This window comes from Ovis aries, chromosome 3 (genome assembly GCF_016772045.2).
Source record: "Ovis aries strain OAR_USU_Benz2616 breed Rambouillet chromosome 3, ARS-UI_Ramb_v3.0, whole genome shotgun sequence".
Lineage (NCBI taxonomy): Eukaryota > Metazoa > Chordata > Mammalia > Artiodactyla > Bovidae > Ovis > Ovis aries.
In genome coordinates this window covers 149929122-149944638 of record NC_056056.1, presented here as the reverse complement: position 1 = coordinate 149944638, position 15517 = coordinate 149929122, and the positions used below count along the sequence as shown (strand labels likewise).

The window sequence follows — 15517 nt, the reverse complement described above, 5'->3', positions numbered from 1 at the left end:
CAGCGGATCTTTCCAACCCAGGAATCAAAGGGGGTCTCCTGCATTGCAGGTGGATTCTTTACCAACTGAGCTATTTAGGGAACAATTAACATAGTTAAGGGTATTATTGTGCTTATGGAAATGGGGCCGGAAGCCAAGATGTTTGCAGTGCATATTGTGTGGAGAAAACCAAAGGAAAATGGTGTCCTTTTTTTTTTTTTTTCTAAAATGAAACGTGAAGTATGGCCCCGGCTAAGGCTCTTGTGGATGAGATTGTCAAGACAGTCACTAGTGAATGACATAGTGCTCTGGGAATTTTGTGGAAGGCGAAGTCACTCCACTGGTGGTGATCAGAACAATTATTGGAGGGGCTTTGGTTTGATCTGGGTTTTAGAAGCATGAGTGGAATTTGGATAACAAAGACTGAAGAAGGGAACAAGGAAACTGCATTCAAAGGATGATGAGTGTATGGGGAGGAAAGATGTGTAAAGAAAGTTAGAGGTGACTGGATGGGGGATGTGAATTTTTGGAAGTTAATAGGGCTCTGGTTTACAAGATGGTAGATGCGGACTTAGACACGCTGACATTCTTGAGTGAAAATGGCAAGCAAGGATTTGAAATCTTGGGACTAGAGCTATTGAGATACTGAGGTAGTGTAGTATGTTTTGTTTTTTTTTAATTGGAATTAGAGGTCAGAAGACTTAGCGTTGAATTCTAGCTCAAATAAAAATATATTAGCTTCAGAAATGAGATAACTTAAACACTTTATTATTTTAAAAGTTGATACTTAAAACCATTTTACCTGAGTCATTTGAAAGTTAGAAAAATAGTAGACAGACAGATATATGTCTGCTTCCAGAAGAGCATTGTAAAGGTGATTTTAATCAGTTTGATGGTACTTTTTTCTCTTGTGTAAATTATACTTAAAATAGTATAGTTCCAAGGACTTTTAACACTTGTGCCTTAAATTTCTTGATTGTCCATCCTCCTCAAGCTAGTAGTAGTGCTTTTAAATATTATTATAGATCATTAAAGGTGTTTTCTAATAAAGGAACAGTGAGGTGAAATCTCTTGAAAAGGTAAGAATTCTTCTGTGATTTGAATGGCCAAAATTATTCTCTTTTAAGTAACCATTTGCTGTGTGTTTGCTTAATATGGAGCCACATACATTTCATATTTCTCGTAAGTATAGCTGAAAATTCAATGTCTAGTTAATACATTTTTCTTTATAACTATAATGTCCTATAAAATGCTATTGGCCACTTTATTTTACTTTAGAGCTACACTGAGTTTGCATTGACAAGGAGTGGTAGCTGTCTTTAGTCAAGCTTCTATTTAGCAGGGTGACAGCTGGGCTTCTGTGAGTCCAAACTGATCTTGTTGAGCAAGTAGAGTGACAGGTGGCCTGTCACTTAACCAGCAACCACTGAATGTCTGTTCTCTGCCAGGCGGATACTTTCTGTCAGGCATTTCAAGATGAATACAGTACATTCCGTGCTCTCAAGACGCTTCCATCCTATTGTAGCCTGAAAACCCTCATGCATGTTGTAGTATGCAAAGAGGAAGGTCGGTATGTCTAAATGGAGTATGTACTGTTTGTGTAATTGTAATTGTTAAGATGCAGTGTGTTTGTAAGGTTTCTTATTCCTTTGTATTTCTCAGGCCTTGGTGCCACATTAAATGCATATACACCAACCCAACACATCAAAAAGTATCCCATCTGGAAACTGTTGTCCTGCAGGCTATCAGTAGCATGTTTTGAGACTTGAACAGTTACTTTTAAGTTTTTTTCAACTAAGACAGAAGTTGAAGTCCCAGTGGAAAGCTGTGGCCTGCCCTGCAGCTGATTACTTATTTATAATTTTGTTCCTGATTAGGACATATATTGGAGAAGGAAATGGCAGCCCACTCCAGTACTCTTGCCTGGAAAATCCCATGGACAGAGGAGCCTGGTAGGCTACAGTTCATGGGGTCGCAAAGAATCGGATACGACTGAGCGACTTCTTCACTCCATACTTTATCACTGAAGAAGGAAATGGGAAGCCACTCCAGAATTCTTGCCTGGAGAATCCCCTGGACAAGGGATCCTGGCAGGCCTTGGTCCATGGGGTCGCAGAGAGTCGGACACGACTGAAGTGACTGAGCAAGGACATATATTAAAACATCTAGCTTTTATTTCTAGAACCATACTGAATGCTATGCTTGTAAACTTCTACTAGAATGTAAGCCCTAGAAGGTAGGGTTTTTGTCTTTCTCATCTTCACAGAGTACCTGATACAGGGTAGGTTGTCAAATATATGTTGTCTGAATAAATGTGCAACTTGTTCAGAAGGTAGGGGCAAAATGCTTTCAATTTTTTTAAACTAAAATTTATCCTTATTTTACAGAAAATGTGCTCTCACAGGTCAGAGCAAGTCCTGTAAACACAGAATTAAACTAGGGGACTCAAGCAACTACTACTATATTTCTCCTTTTTGCAGATACAGGGTAAGTAACATAACCATTAACTTTGATAAAGCGCTCTTTGACAAGAAACATTTGACTGGTTAACATTCTTTTCTTTTTGGCCCAGATCACTTCTGTCTGTAACTTTTTCACATACATTCGGTACATTCAGCAGGGACTTGTGAAACAGCAAGATGGTGAGTGTCAATTCATTATAAAATATTTGCATAAAAGTTTGGTAAAAAGTATAGGACATAATAGTAATGCTCAAATAAACATTATTGGTACATTTATCTTGAATCTCTTTAATAGGTGTAATAAAATGTGTGAATAATTTGGAAACAAAAGCATCTTTTAAAACATATTGTATTTAATCCTTAGATTTGCCACATTTTACTCTTGAATTTGAAGCAGGATCAGTTTTAACATCTAAGGAATATATGATAAACCAGGTGGTAAATGTGAGAGGAGCATAAAGCCTGTTGAACATACTCCTTAAGAAATAAAACTGAGCAAGCTCTAAATGTGGTCAGGCTTATTTTAATTAGTGGAGCCCACAAGGCACTAAGCTTTTTTCTGTATTTTCTCCTTTCACGTGTGAGTTAACAAAGTAGTCGTGAGGGTAATTCCAAGTGGAGTAAAAATCACTGTCTTCGACATCAACAGAAACGTGTAGATGATATATCCAGAGAGCTAACCTAGTGCCAGGGTGGCAGCATTTTTAATTGTAGTCTTTCATGATTAGTTATGGTTTTTATGGTCGGATGTCTTAAATACCAGCCATAGAAACTAACATGACCTGACAGCTCCAAAATGTATATTTTTTAATACATCAGTTCAGTTCAGTCGCTCAGTCGTGTCCGACTCTTTGTGACCTCATGAATTGCAGCACGCCAGGCCTCCCTTTCCATCACCAACTCCTGGAGTCCACTCAAACTCATGTCCATCAAGTAGGTGATGCCATCCAGCCATCTCATCCTCTGTCGTCCCCTTCTCCTCCTGCCCCCAATCCCTCCCAGCATCAGAGTCTTTTCCAGTGAGTCAACTGTTTGCATGAGGTGGCCAAAGTACTGGAGTTTCAGCTTTAGCATCATTCCTTCCAAAGAACGCCCAGGACTGAGCTCCTTTAGAATGGACTGGTTGGATCTCCTTGCATATGGTGGTTTTAAAACAGAAATAGCAGATACTGAGCTAGGGACAAGTCCATACCAGTTTTGTATTTGAAGTTGTGGAGAATTATCCTGTTTATCTTTTTCCAGACCCTGAAAATTTTCTTGTACTGAAAAACTGGTAAAAGCCTACTGTGTTTTAGTAATGTAAACCAGTGAATGTTAATCCTTTCGAACAATTAGTTGTGTTGGTAAACTTAGTTTAGCATTTTCAAACTCTGGTGTATTGAAAATAGTCATTTGTTTATAATCACATGTAATTAGGGGTTTGGGGGTTTTTTTTGGTAATTAGGTTATAATACCTAAATAATAGGGGTGAAACTTGTCTCTAATCAATATTGAATTTAAAAAGGCTACAGAGCATACAAGCAGTCTTTAAACTGTATAGTACTTTTTATGACTTTGATAAAAATGCAAAATCAGGTGGGCCTTAGGGAAGCATCACTACGAACAAAGCTAGTGGAAGTGATGGAATTCTAGTTGAGCTATTTCAAATCCTAAAAATGATGCTATTAAAGTGCTGCACTCAGTATGCCAGCAAATTTGGAAAACTCAGCAGTGGCCACAGGACTGGAAAAGGTCAGTTTTCATTCCAATCCCAAAGAAAGGCAATGCCAAAGAATGTTCAAACTACTGCACCATTGCACTCATCTCACATGCTAGCAAAATTCTCCAAGCTAGGCTTCAACAGTACATGAACCATGAACTTCCAGATTGTCAAGCTGTATTTAGAAAAGGCAGAGGAACCAGAGATCAAATTGTGAACATCCGCTGGATCATTGAGAAAGCAAGAGAGTTCCAGAAAAACAGCTACTTCTGCTTTATTGACTATGTCAAAACCTTTGACTGTGTGAATCACAACCTGTGGAAAATTCTTCATGAAGTGGGAATACCAGAGCACCTTACCTGTCTCCTGAGAAATCTGTATGCAGGTCAGGAAGCAACAGTTAGAACTGGACATGGAACAACAGACTTGCTTCCAAATTGGAAAAGTCGTACATCAAGGCTGTGTATTGTCCATCCTGCTTATTTAACTTATATGCAGAGTACATCATGCAAAATGCCAGGCTGAATGAAGCATTCAATTGGAATCAAGCTGGAGTCAAGATTGCTGGGAGAAATATCAATAAACCTCAGACACGCAGATGACACCACCCTTATGGCAGAAAGCGAAGAAGAACTAAAGAGCCTCTTGTTGAAGGTGAAAGAGGAGAGTGAAAAATTTGGCTTAAAACTCAACATTCAAAAAACTAAGATCCTGGCAGTCCCATCACTTCATGGCATATAGATGGGGAAACAGTGGAACCAGTGACAGACTTTATTTTGGGGAGCTCCAGAATCACTGCAGATGGTGATTGCAGCCATGAATTTAAAAGGCGCTTGCTCCTTGGAAGAAAAGCTATGACCAACCTAGACAGCATATTAAAAAGCAGAGACATGACATTACTGACAAAGGTCCATCTAGTCAAAGCTATGGTTTTTCCAGTAGTTATGTATGGATGTGAGTGTTGGAGTATAAAGAAAGCTGAGCACTGAAGAACTGATGCTTTTGAACTGTGGTGTTGGAGAAGACTCTTGAGAGTCCCTTGGACTGCAAGGAGATCCAACCAGTCCATCCTAAAGGAAATCAGTCCTGAATGTTCATTGGAAGGACTGATGTTGAAGCTAAAACTCCAATACTTTGGCCACCTGATGTGAAGAACTACCTCATTAGAAGACCCTGATTCTGGGCAAGATTGAAGGCAAGAGGAGAAGGGGATGACAGAGGATGAGATGGTTGGATAGCATCACTGATTCGATGGACGTGAGTCTGAGCAAGCTCCAGGAGTTGGTGATGGACAGGGAAGCCTGTCATGCTCTAGTCCATGGGGTCGCAGAGAATTGGACACAACTGAGCGACTGAACTGACTTTTTCTGACTTTAATGAAATGGAAATCTTTAAAATTATCTATTGGTAGGTAATACTATTTAAGCTTAAGAACAGATGATTTGTGCCAAGTTGTCAAGTGTATTTTTTCTCCTTGTTAAAAAAGAGTTTTTATAGGGACACATGAAAAGTACTCTACTTTATGAAAACAGGAAGAAAGGGTCATAAGTGGTGGGGGTTGACAGTGATGAAAGTGATGTCTTCTCTGGCTTCTCTTACTCCTTTATTTCACAGTCTTTAGTACACATTTATATTGAGTGGGTTTGTAGTAAATTATTATTGATTTTACATTCTATTTATTATCTGTGCCTTGTGCTGAAAAGGATTTAAGGCAGCTAAATCTAAAGCAGGGTGGCTCAGCCTTGGTACTATTACTCTTTTAAGCCAGGTAATTCTTTATTGAGAGAGGCTGTCCTGTGCATTGTAGGATGTTTTAGTAGCATCCCTGGGCTTTACTCACTAGGTGCGAATAATGAAAAACATTTACAGACGTTACTGTATGCACACTGGGGGGCAGAATCTCCCTGGTTAAGAACCACTGATCTAAATCAGTCTAATCTGATCATATGTCAGAGGGAGACCTTTTATAATCTAAAACAGAGCCAACGTTCCCCCACTTAATAGAGGGGACTTACAGAAGCAGAGATAATAGAAATTTACAGCATATCCTCTGAATTTAGTTTTATTTCTAATTGAGCCATACACAGAATCTTTCCTTTTCGTTACAAAGAATGTTATTAAGTTCTCTGGACTGTCTCATGTTTTCCTTTTTTCCTGTTTACTCTGTTAGTTTTAATGAAAAGTGAAAAATGGCCAAAATATAGCAAATTAGAGCAAGAAGATCCATAAGTGAGATAATAACTCTTATACAATTGAACATTGAGAATAGTTACTCAAGAAGGCAGCAACATTGCCAGTTACTCAGGACACTGAAATGTCTACCTTCTTTTGGACTAAAATGGTAGTCGTTGATAATATCTAACAAATTGTGATTGCAAAATCAGTAAATGTATTTATTAATAAAACTGGGATGCTCAGAAGTACATGGAAAAGTTAGTGTGAAACAATGATAGGATGTTAAGCATTAGGTACATCATTAGAAATGTCCAGTTGGCATTTCAGCTACCTAAATTCTCATTGAAACAAAAATAATTAAGATGATATTTTATGATTTATGTGTCCCTCTTTTCTCTTTGTGTAGTTGACCAAATGTTTTGGGAAGTTATGCAGTTGAGAAAAGAGATGTCATTGGCAAAGCTGGGCTATTTCAAAGAGGAACTCTGATGTTCTGCCTGGGACCATCCATGAACCTCCCTGAAGACTTGGAAAATGGCTGAATATTTTTACGGTTACTTGATATTTATTTCCAAGGAGCGGGTCCAAGACTTTTTCCCTCTTTTGCAGATTATACTAAGAAGTACTGTGATTTCTTTTTAAACTGACCTATGCTGTGTTTGCTTATTCTTTAGTTGAACACACTATAAAGAATTACAGGTGTACTAGTGATTGTAATTTATAGTTGCAAAAAATAGCTAAATAAATAAATGTTAAATTGAGTGCCCTTTTGCTTTCTTTTGTAGCTCTGACATGGTGCCTAGGGTCAGTTGGATTTGAACTGTAATTTTCAAACTGTGCAGCAGCCTATGAAGGACAAGGAAGAAGGTTAAGTGGACAGGATCGCCTTCCTCCCACTAGGCCCACTAGCATGACTCGATTTTTGTCTGTTTTATACATTAGGATTAAAAGAAAAGACTTTATTTAAAGAAAGACTTCTGAAAAGAAAGTTATCTGTTTTAATCATTCGGTTCTAATTTAAAGAATCCCATTGTTGTGGTGATTAATTTAAATATATCAGGTAGAAGACAGTCACATTTTATCCTAGAGATGCATTCTTTGGCATCTTGATGTAATGTGTCTATACTTCATATTCGTTGAGCACTTTGTAATCATTGAAAGGACATAAAGATAAATTGATATGATGTGTCCTCCAGGGAGTTGTAAGGAATGTGGATTGAAAGAGTGATACCTGCAAAGGATTGATCATAGAACTTCTTGATTTATAAATTTCAAATTATAAAACAAATTGTATGGAGAAACTAAGAGTAAATAGTTTCATGATGCATGCATGCATGCTAAGTCACTTTAGTCGTGTCTGACTCCTTGTGACTCCACGGACCATAGTCTGTCTACCAGGCTCCTCTATCCATGGAGTTCTCCAGGCAAGAATACTGGAGTTTCCTTGCCCTCCTCCAGGGGGTGTTCCTGACCCAAGGATCAAACATGCATCTCTTACATTTCCTGCATATAGTAAGCACAGAAAAGCAAAAGGAAACAAGAAACTACTTTAGTGTCTCCATCTAGTGAAAGCTACTCCATATTTTTGAAGAATAGATTTTCAGATATTTTCTACATATATACATTTCTGAAACAAAAAGTGGACTTTTTTTTTTTACTTAAATATTCTACAAAGCTGAATCACTGTAAGGTTTTGATTTAGGATGTTAGCATAGTTTAATTAATCGTGTTTGGAGATTACTATTCCCAGCTCAAGAATATGAAATTGAAAATGAAATTTGAAACTAGAATTTCATGTCTTGATAGTTACTCTAATGTGAGGACATAATAAACGTTCTCTCAGACTTTCGAAGCTTCAGAAGATTTTTCCACCCAAAGATGCAAATTAAAAACACTTTTGAAGAAAATACTAAAAAGAGAAACAAATCCAGGAGATGCTTGAGATTTGAGATGAAAAGTGATAGCTTATTGATAACTTAAAAAGAATTAAAAAATAAAGGTAAAGAAAAACACTGAATTCCAAGTATATTCATAACAATTTAGAACTGAAATTCTTCACAGTATCAACACAGAATGGGAGATGACCAAAGAATATGAGAATATATTAAAGTTCTCATGTTGTTAGATGAAAGATGGAATTACCAGTTAAAAGTGAAAGGCCAAAAAAAGACCAAGTAGAGAACCAAATAGTATGATATGGAAATAAAAGGTAAGATGAGAAAAACCCACTAGTAAGAAGATAATCAAATTGGATTAAAATATACTAAACAAAACATAAGGACATGGAAAAGTTAGAATAAAAGAATGGGAAAATGTAATCAGGAAAATACTAAAAGAAAGCTAGTGTGATTATACAGACAAAACAGATGCCATTAAGACAAAAGCATTATTATAAGTAGAGGTTCTAGATAAAGCTAAAAATTTAGTGCACTGAGAAGACTTAATGAGAAAATAGAAATGATAGAAATTTAAAAATACTAAGAGCTAACTAATAATATCAGAACCTACAAGGATGCAGAGAAAGGCTTCAAGGAAAAGTCTGTAGCTTTAAATCTTTACTTACATTTTATTTTTTTTATTTTTTATTTTTTTTTTAAATTTTAAAATCTTTAATTCTTACATGCATTCCCAAACATGACCCCCCCTCCCACCTCCCTCCCCACAACATCTCTCTGGGTCATCCCCATGCACCAGCCCCAAGCATGCTGCACCCTACGTCAGACATGGACTGGCGATTCAATTCTTACATGATAGTATACATGTTAGAATTCCCATTCTCCCAAATCATCCCACCCTCTCCCTCTCCCTCTGAGTCCAAAAGTCCGTTATACACATCTGTGTCTTTTTTCCTGTCTTGCATACAGGGTCGTCATTGCCATCTTCCTAAATTCCATATATATGTGTTAGTATACTGTATTGGTGTTTTTCTTTCTGGCTTACTTCACTCTGTATAATTGGCTCCAGTTTCATCCATCTCATCAGAACTGATTCAAATGAATTCTTTTTAACGGCTGAGTAATACTCCATTGTGTATATGTACCACAGCTTTCTTATCTATTCATCTGCTGATGGACATCTAGGTTGTTTCCATGTCCTGGCTATTATAAACAGTGCTGCAATGAACATTGGGGTACATGTGTCTCTTTCAATTCTGGTTTCCTCGGTGTGTATGCCCAGCAGTGGGATTGCTGGGTCATAAGGTAGTTCTATTTGCAATTTTTAAGGAATCTCCACACTGTTCTCCATAGTGGCTGTACTAGTTTGCATTCCCACCAACAGTGTAGGAGGGTTCCCTTTTCTCCACACCCTCTCCAGCATTTATTGCTTGCAGACTTTTGGATCGCAGCCATTCTGACTGGTGTGAAGTGGTACCTCATTGTGGTTTTGATTTGCATTTCTCTAATAATGAGTGATGTTGAGCATCTTTTCATGTGTTTGTTAGCCATCCGTATGTCGTCTTTGGAGAAATGTCTATTTAGTTCTTTGGCCCATTTTTTGATTGGGTCGTTTATTTTCTGGAATTGAGCTGCATAAGTTGCTTGTATATTTTTGAGATTAGTTGTTTGTCAGTTGCTTCATTTGCTATTATTTTCTCCCATTCAGAAGGCTGTCTCTTCACCTTGCTTATATTTTCCTTTGTTGTGCAGAAGCTTTTAATTTTAATTAGATCCTATTTGTTTATTTTTGCTTTTATTTCCAGAATTCTGGGAGGTGGATCATAGAGGATCCTGCTGTGATTTATGTCTGAGAGTGTTTTGCCTATGTTCTCCTCTAGGAGTTTTATAGTTTCTGGTCTTACATTTAGATCTTTAATCCATTTTGAGTTTATTTTTGTGTGCGGTGTTAGAAAGTGATCTAGTTTCATTCTTTTACAAGTGGTTGACCAGTTTTCCCAGCACCACATTTTAAAAATGAGCTAGGTGTCCTGTTAAAGAAACTATTCAAGAATAGGATGAAGGAGATAAGAGCAGAAATAGAATGCAGTAGAGGATCATCTAAGCCACTGAGTCTTTGAAAAGATGAACAAAACAAATTTCTAGCAATATCCTGAAGAAAAAAAGAAAATGCCAAATAACCCATAATGGGAATGAAAAGGTGTATGTCACTACAGACACTAAAAGTGGAAATAAGTAGGTACTGGACGCTGTTATTTTAGTTGCCGAGTCACGTCTGACTCTTTGCAACCCCATGAACTGTAGCTCGCCAAGCTCCTCTGTCCATGGGATTTCCCAGGCAGGAATACCAGAGTAGGTTGCCATTTCCTTCTCTAGGAGATACTCTGACCCAGGGATCAAACCCACGTCTCCTGTGTTGCAGACAGGTTCTTTACTACTGAGCCACCGGGGAAGCCTATACTGGATATACAAGTCTAAATTCAGTGGTAAGGTCAGATCAGGAGATAAGTTTGGGTGTAGTTAGCCATGAGAGCTTTGGGGATACTTGGAAGTCAGAGAAATATGGTGCTGAGCCCTGAGTTACTATGACAGGGAGAGGAAAAGCCTGGAAGAAGACTGACTACAGAGGAGCTAATTGGAATAAAAGGCAGAGGAGAGGGAAGATTGGGGTGCTGATCAGTGACCTAGGTTCATGAGAGTATTTCTACCCAGAATTTAATTGCCCTGATTACCAATTCTGAAAAAAGATTTTGTTGATAAGTTCAGAGCTGGGGAGAGCGCCTAGCCCAGTGAAGAGAACTCTGGATTGGGAGTTGCTCAGAAGACCTACATTCTGGTCCAGGCTTGGGTCTGCAAAAACTGGAAAGTTAGGCAGGTGGCCACTCCTCTCTGGCCTCCTCTGTAAAGCTGGATCGGCTGTTGTCCAAGTTTTCTCCCAGCTCTAACAGCCCACAGCCTTTAACTAAACATCTACATTGAAAGAATAAAGATTTTGTTCCGTCCTGAAAAGAACTTGCAACCACCTACTTACCCACTTCCACCACCACCACCTTGTGAATCCTGTGTGTTTTTGTTCCATGCACCCAGAGTCTAAAATGGGTCTGATTTTGTTCAGCTTTTATTTTCAAAGATTTTCTTCATTGGATTTTTCCCTACATAGATTCTTCCCCCCATACGACACAACGTTTAAAACAGAGAGCTGATTCACTTTTCTGTACAGTAGAAACTAACATGATGGTGTAAAGCAACTATACTCCAATAAAAATTAATTTAAAAACCAGAGTCCAAAGCAGTATGAATTTGTGCTAGAAAATGATTTTTTATTTTCCTCATGGGATGCCATACACCTTAATAGCTGATTTTCTTGTCTTTGTTGTGTGGACAAAGACCTAGTAGTGTCTATAATTGTGTGTAGAACTGCTAGAAAGAGAATTCCTCCACACGTTGGTTCATTCATTCATCCACACATCTCTGAGAGTCTTGTATGTATCAGAAGCTGCTGTAGGTGTGGCAGGTACCGCAGTGAGCAAGACAGACAAGGTCTCAGTTCTCATGGAGCTTTCAGTAGTAAGAAATGGACAAAAAGACAAATGTTCAAAGATTGGACACGTCCCCTATAATTAAAATGGGATAATGGCTAGAGGGAATGGATGACCACTTCATATTAGGTGGTGTGGAAAGGCCACATTTAGGACTTGGCATTTTTAGGTGAGGCTGTGAGGAGATCCAGTCTTGAGAAGGGAAGAGAGTAGGGAGAGTGTTTTAAAGCTGGTGTTAACCCCTGAGGAAGAAATGAAAAAACAGCAAGGAGAGCTAGTGTGCAGTTGGTGGTAGGAAGAGCGGTGAGAGAGAAGAGGAGGAGTGGGCAGTCAGACCATGCAGATCTTTGTAAGTAAGTCATGGTTGGAAATTGGGAGTTTTCTGTGACAGCTCTGGTCAGGCTCTAGCTGGCCCCTTTTCAACTCAGCTTTTAAATACTGGAATCCTCAGATTTTTGTGCTGGGCCCCTTTCTCCTTATCTGAATGTTCTTTGGATCATCTCATTTAGGCTCATGGTTTTAAAAGCTTTATATAACCATTGCTCATAACTGCATCCCCAGCCCTGGCATTATCCCTTTCCTTGCTCCAGACTCTTGTATCCATTTGCCTACTTAGCCACTCCACTTGGATTTCAAATGGGCATCTCAAATCTAACACGGCTGAACACTTCCCAGCTGCTTAAGCACCAATCTAGGTCTTCTTGATTTCTCCTTTTCTGTCACCACTACTTCAGTCCATCAGCAAGTCCCATCAAGTCTCAGAAACATATCCTGGCAACATCCACTCCTCTCAGTGTTCACTGTTTACACTCTGTCCAAGCCACCATCATCTTTCACCTGAATTCCTGCAATTTCTTCCTTGGTATCCTGGCTTCCACTCCTGCCCCTCTATGATTCCTGACAGCAGCCAACATGATCATTTTAAAAACAAAAATCAAAATGTCCTTTCATAGCTTCTTAGAAAAATAAATCCAAACTCAATAGGAAATCATCAAGTTTCCACAGTGGTGGTTGTTAACAGAGAAAAATGCAATAAAAATCAGGTTGAAAACAATTCATGAATCTTTTTAAAATGAAAAAAAAAAAAATAGAGAAGAGAAGCAAGCTTGTTAAAGAATAGAAACACCAAAGGCCTCTGTCCCAGAAGTACAAGCCCACGAACACTCTGACTTCAAGAGGAGGACTGGTATGAATACAAGAACTCGAGCTATGGGTCTCAGGGACAGCCTTTTAAAAAATAATTTGGGGTTTCTCTGGTGGCTCAGTGGTAAAGAACCCACCTGCCAATGCAGGAGATGTGAGAGACGAGGGTTCGATCCCTAGGTCAGGAGGATCCCCTGGAGAAGGAATGGCAACCCATTCCAGATCCTTGCCTGGGAAATCCCATGGACAGAGGAACCTGATGGGCCTCAGTCCATGAGGCCTCAAAGAGTCAGACAGCTGAGCACAGCGCAACAACACGTGCTGCCACTCAAGAATGTGGACTTCGGGTTCCCTCCTTATGCTCCCTCCTTGGACCTCCCTCCCACCTCCCCCCGTCTCACCCCTCTAGGTTGTCACAGAGCACCAGGGTGAGCTTCCTGCGTTACACAGCAACTTCCCACCAGCTATCTATTTTACATATGGTAATGCGTGTATTTCAATACTCTCTCTCAATTAGTCCCACCTCCGCTGTGTAAATATGTCTGTTCTCTGTCTGTGTCTCTATTTCTGCCCCTGCAGAGAGGTTCATCAGTACCATTTTTCTAGATTCCATATATATAGGCTAATATACAATATTTGTTTTTCTCTTTCTGACTTACTTCACTCTGTATAACAGGCTCTGGGGTCACTCACCAAGGACAGTCTTAAGAGAGACAAGTTTCCCATCACTACATGCCCAGATTTAACCACAGCAGCTCAGCTCTAATCATTTATCTACTGGTGTTAGGAAATGTTAATACCAAACAAATCCAAGGGACAGCTACATTAGATTGCTACTCAAGATAATGAATCTCCATTAAATGTGTGCAAGATGGGATGCCTAGTAGAACTGGAAAGTCTTAGGCAATTGGAGACGTAAAGCTCAGAACTGAGGCAAAATATAGGTAATATTTATTATTCACTGTGAGGGAGAAACTTCCACTTGAATTCCAGTTGCTACCAGTTGTATTGTGCTCAGCTATCTGCTCATTCATCAATACAGATATATTTTCTGGCCCTGCCAAAATCTTTTTCTGAATTCTTTTGAGGCTTTCCTCAAACCCTGTTGGTTATGATTTAGCCTCCAACCCAGACGTTGCCACCTGAAGGCTGAATTGTGCTTTCACACATGCATTATTAAGGGGCTTCTCTGGTGGCTCAGACAGTAAAGCGTCTGCCTGCAATGCGGGAGACCCGGGTTCGATCCCTGGGTTGGGAGATCCTCTAGAGAAGGAAATGGCAACCCACTCCAGTACTCTTGCCTGGAAAATCTCATGGATGGAGCCTGGTACAGTCCGTGGGGTCGCAAAGAGTCGGACTCGACTGAGCGACTTCACTTCCTTCCTTCACGTGTTATTTGTCTTTGATAGTGTCTGTTTTGTTTCTAATGCAACATTTACAAATGTGATTTAAAACTGCGTTACCAGCTCCGCTTTTCAAGTTGACCGGTTCAAGAACCCTAAGTGCACATTCTTGAGAGGCAGCACGTGAAGGAGTTTGAGTGCCTCCACCTGCTGGCAGCTCCACCCTGAGGGTGTGTCCTCTCTGGTTTGCTCTCTGCCCCACCACCCATAATTGTCTCCTGGACACCACGGCTAAGGGTCAGTTGTCGGTTATCAGTATGCTTGCATGGTTGTTTTTGCTTATTTTGACCCATTTTACTCACTTATCTGCCTGGTCCTATAATTGAGCTTAGGACTCCAAGTCTAACCTTTGTCTCTCAGCTTGTGAAATGAAACCTGATTTGTTTCCTATCACTCATTACTCTCTGCTGACTATGTCAAGTCTCTGGGTGAACTGTTGCATAGAATCCTGAATCATCATTTGGTAGAGGATGCACTGTGCTGACTTAATTTCCAATGGCCTTCAGGAAACTTGGCTGGGAGCTTGCTTTGGAGTCTAGATTTAGCCATAGGCTACAAGTTTTAGGTGGTTCCCTGGTGGCTGAGATAGTAAAGAATCCACCTGCAATGTGGGAGACCTGGGTTCATTCCCAGGGTTGGGAAGATCCCCTGCAACCCACTCCAGTATATTTGCCTGGAGAATCGCCATGGACAGAGGAGCCTGGCCTGTTAAAGTCCATGGAGTTGCAAAGAGTTAGACACGACTGAGTGAACTAATTACAGCACACAGCACAGTGGTAAAGAACCCACCTGCCAGTGCAGGAGACGTGAGAAACAAGGGTTTGTTCCCTGGTTGGGAAGATCCCCTGGAGAAGGGAATGGCAACCCACTCCAGCGCTCTCGCCTGGAGAATTCCGCAGACCGAGGAGCCTGGCAGGCTATAGTCCATGGGATTAGCAACTTAGCATGCACGCACGCATTTTAGACATTTAAATTCCTACTGCACCTAAAGGTAAAGAAATCCTTTTGAGAAGTCACATCTGATTTCCCCTTACTCCCCACATCCAATCAACAGCCACCTCTTCCTGGTTCTCGAGCATCTTGAGGCTTTGTTACTGCCTATCTGGATTCTGCAGTAGCATCTCAGCTGCTGTAAGTTTAGTTACTGCCCCAATCAGCACACTCTAACACAGCTTCTTTCTAAATTAGATTTAACTATATCATGTACCACACATTATCCAAA

General features: G+C 39.8%; 1 protein-coding gene across 7 annotated transcripts in view; it reads left to right on the top strand.

The window, feature by feature from the left end:
• Positions 1-7076, top strand: part of RAB3IP (RAB3A interacting protein) — a 66508-nt gene extending 59432 nt beyond the window's left edge. For 4 of the 7 annotated variants that reach the window (XM_060412805.1, XM_015094745.3, XM_042246923.2 and 1 more), the window contains 3 exons: positions 2367-2466; positions 2552-2621; positions 6722-7076. In XM_060412805.1, coding sequence (XP_060268788.1) covers positions 2367-2466; positions 2552-2621; positions 6722-6804 — 253 coding nt within the window. In that variant the 3' untranslated portion in view covers positions 6805-7076. Of the gene's footprint in view, positions 1-1427; positions 1546-2366; positions 2467-2551; positions 2622-6721 lie in introns of those variants that run through there. The other 3 variants (XR_009599924.1, XR_009599925.1, XM_042246924.1) reach the window with 2 other exon arrangements.
• The last annotated feature ends 8441 nt before the right edge of the window (positions 7077-15517 follow it).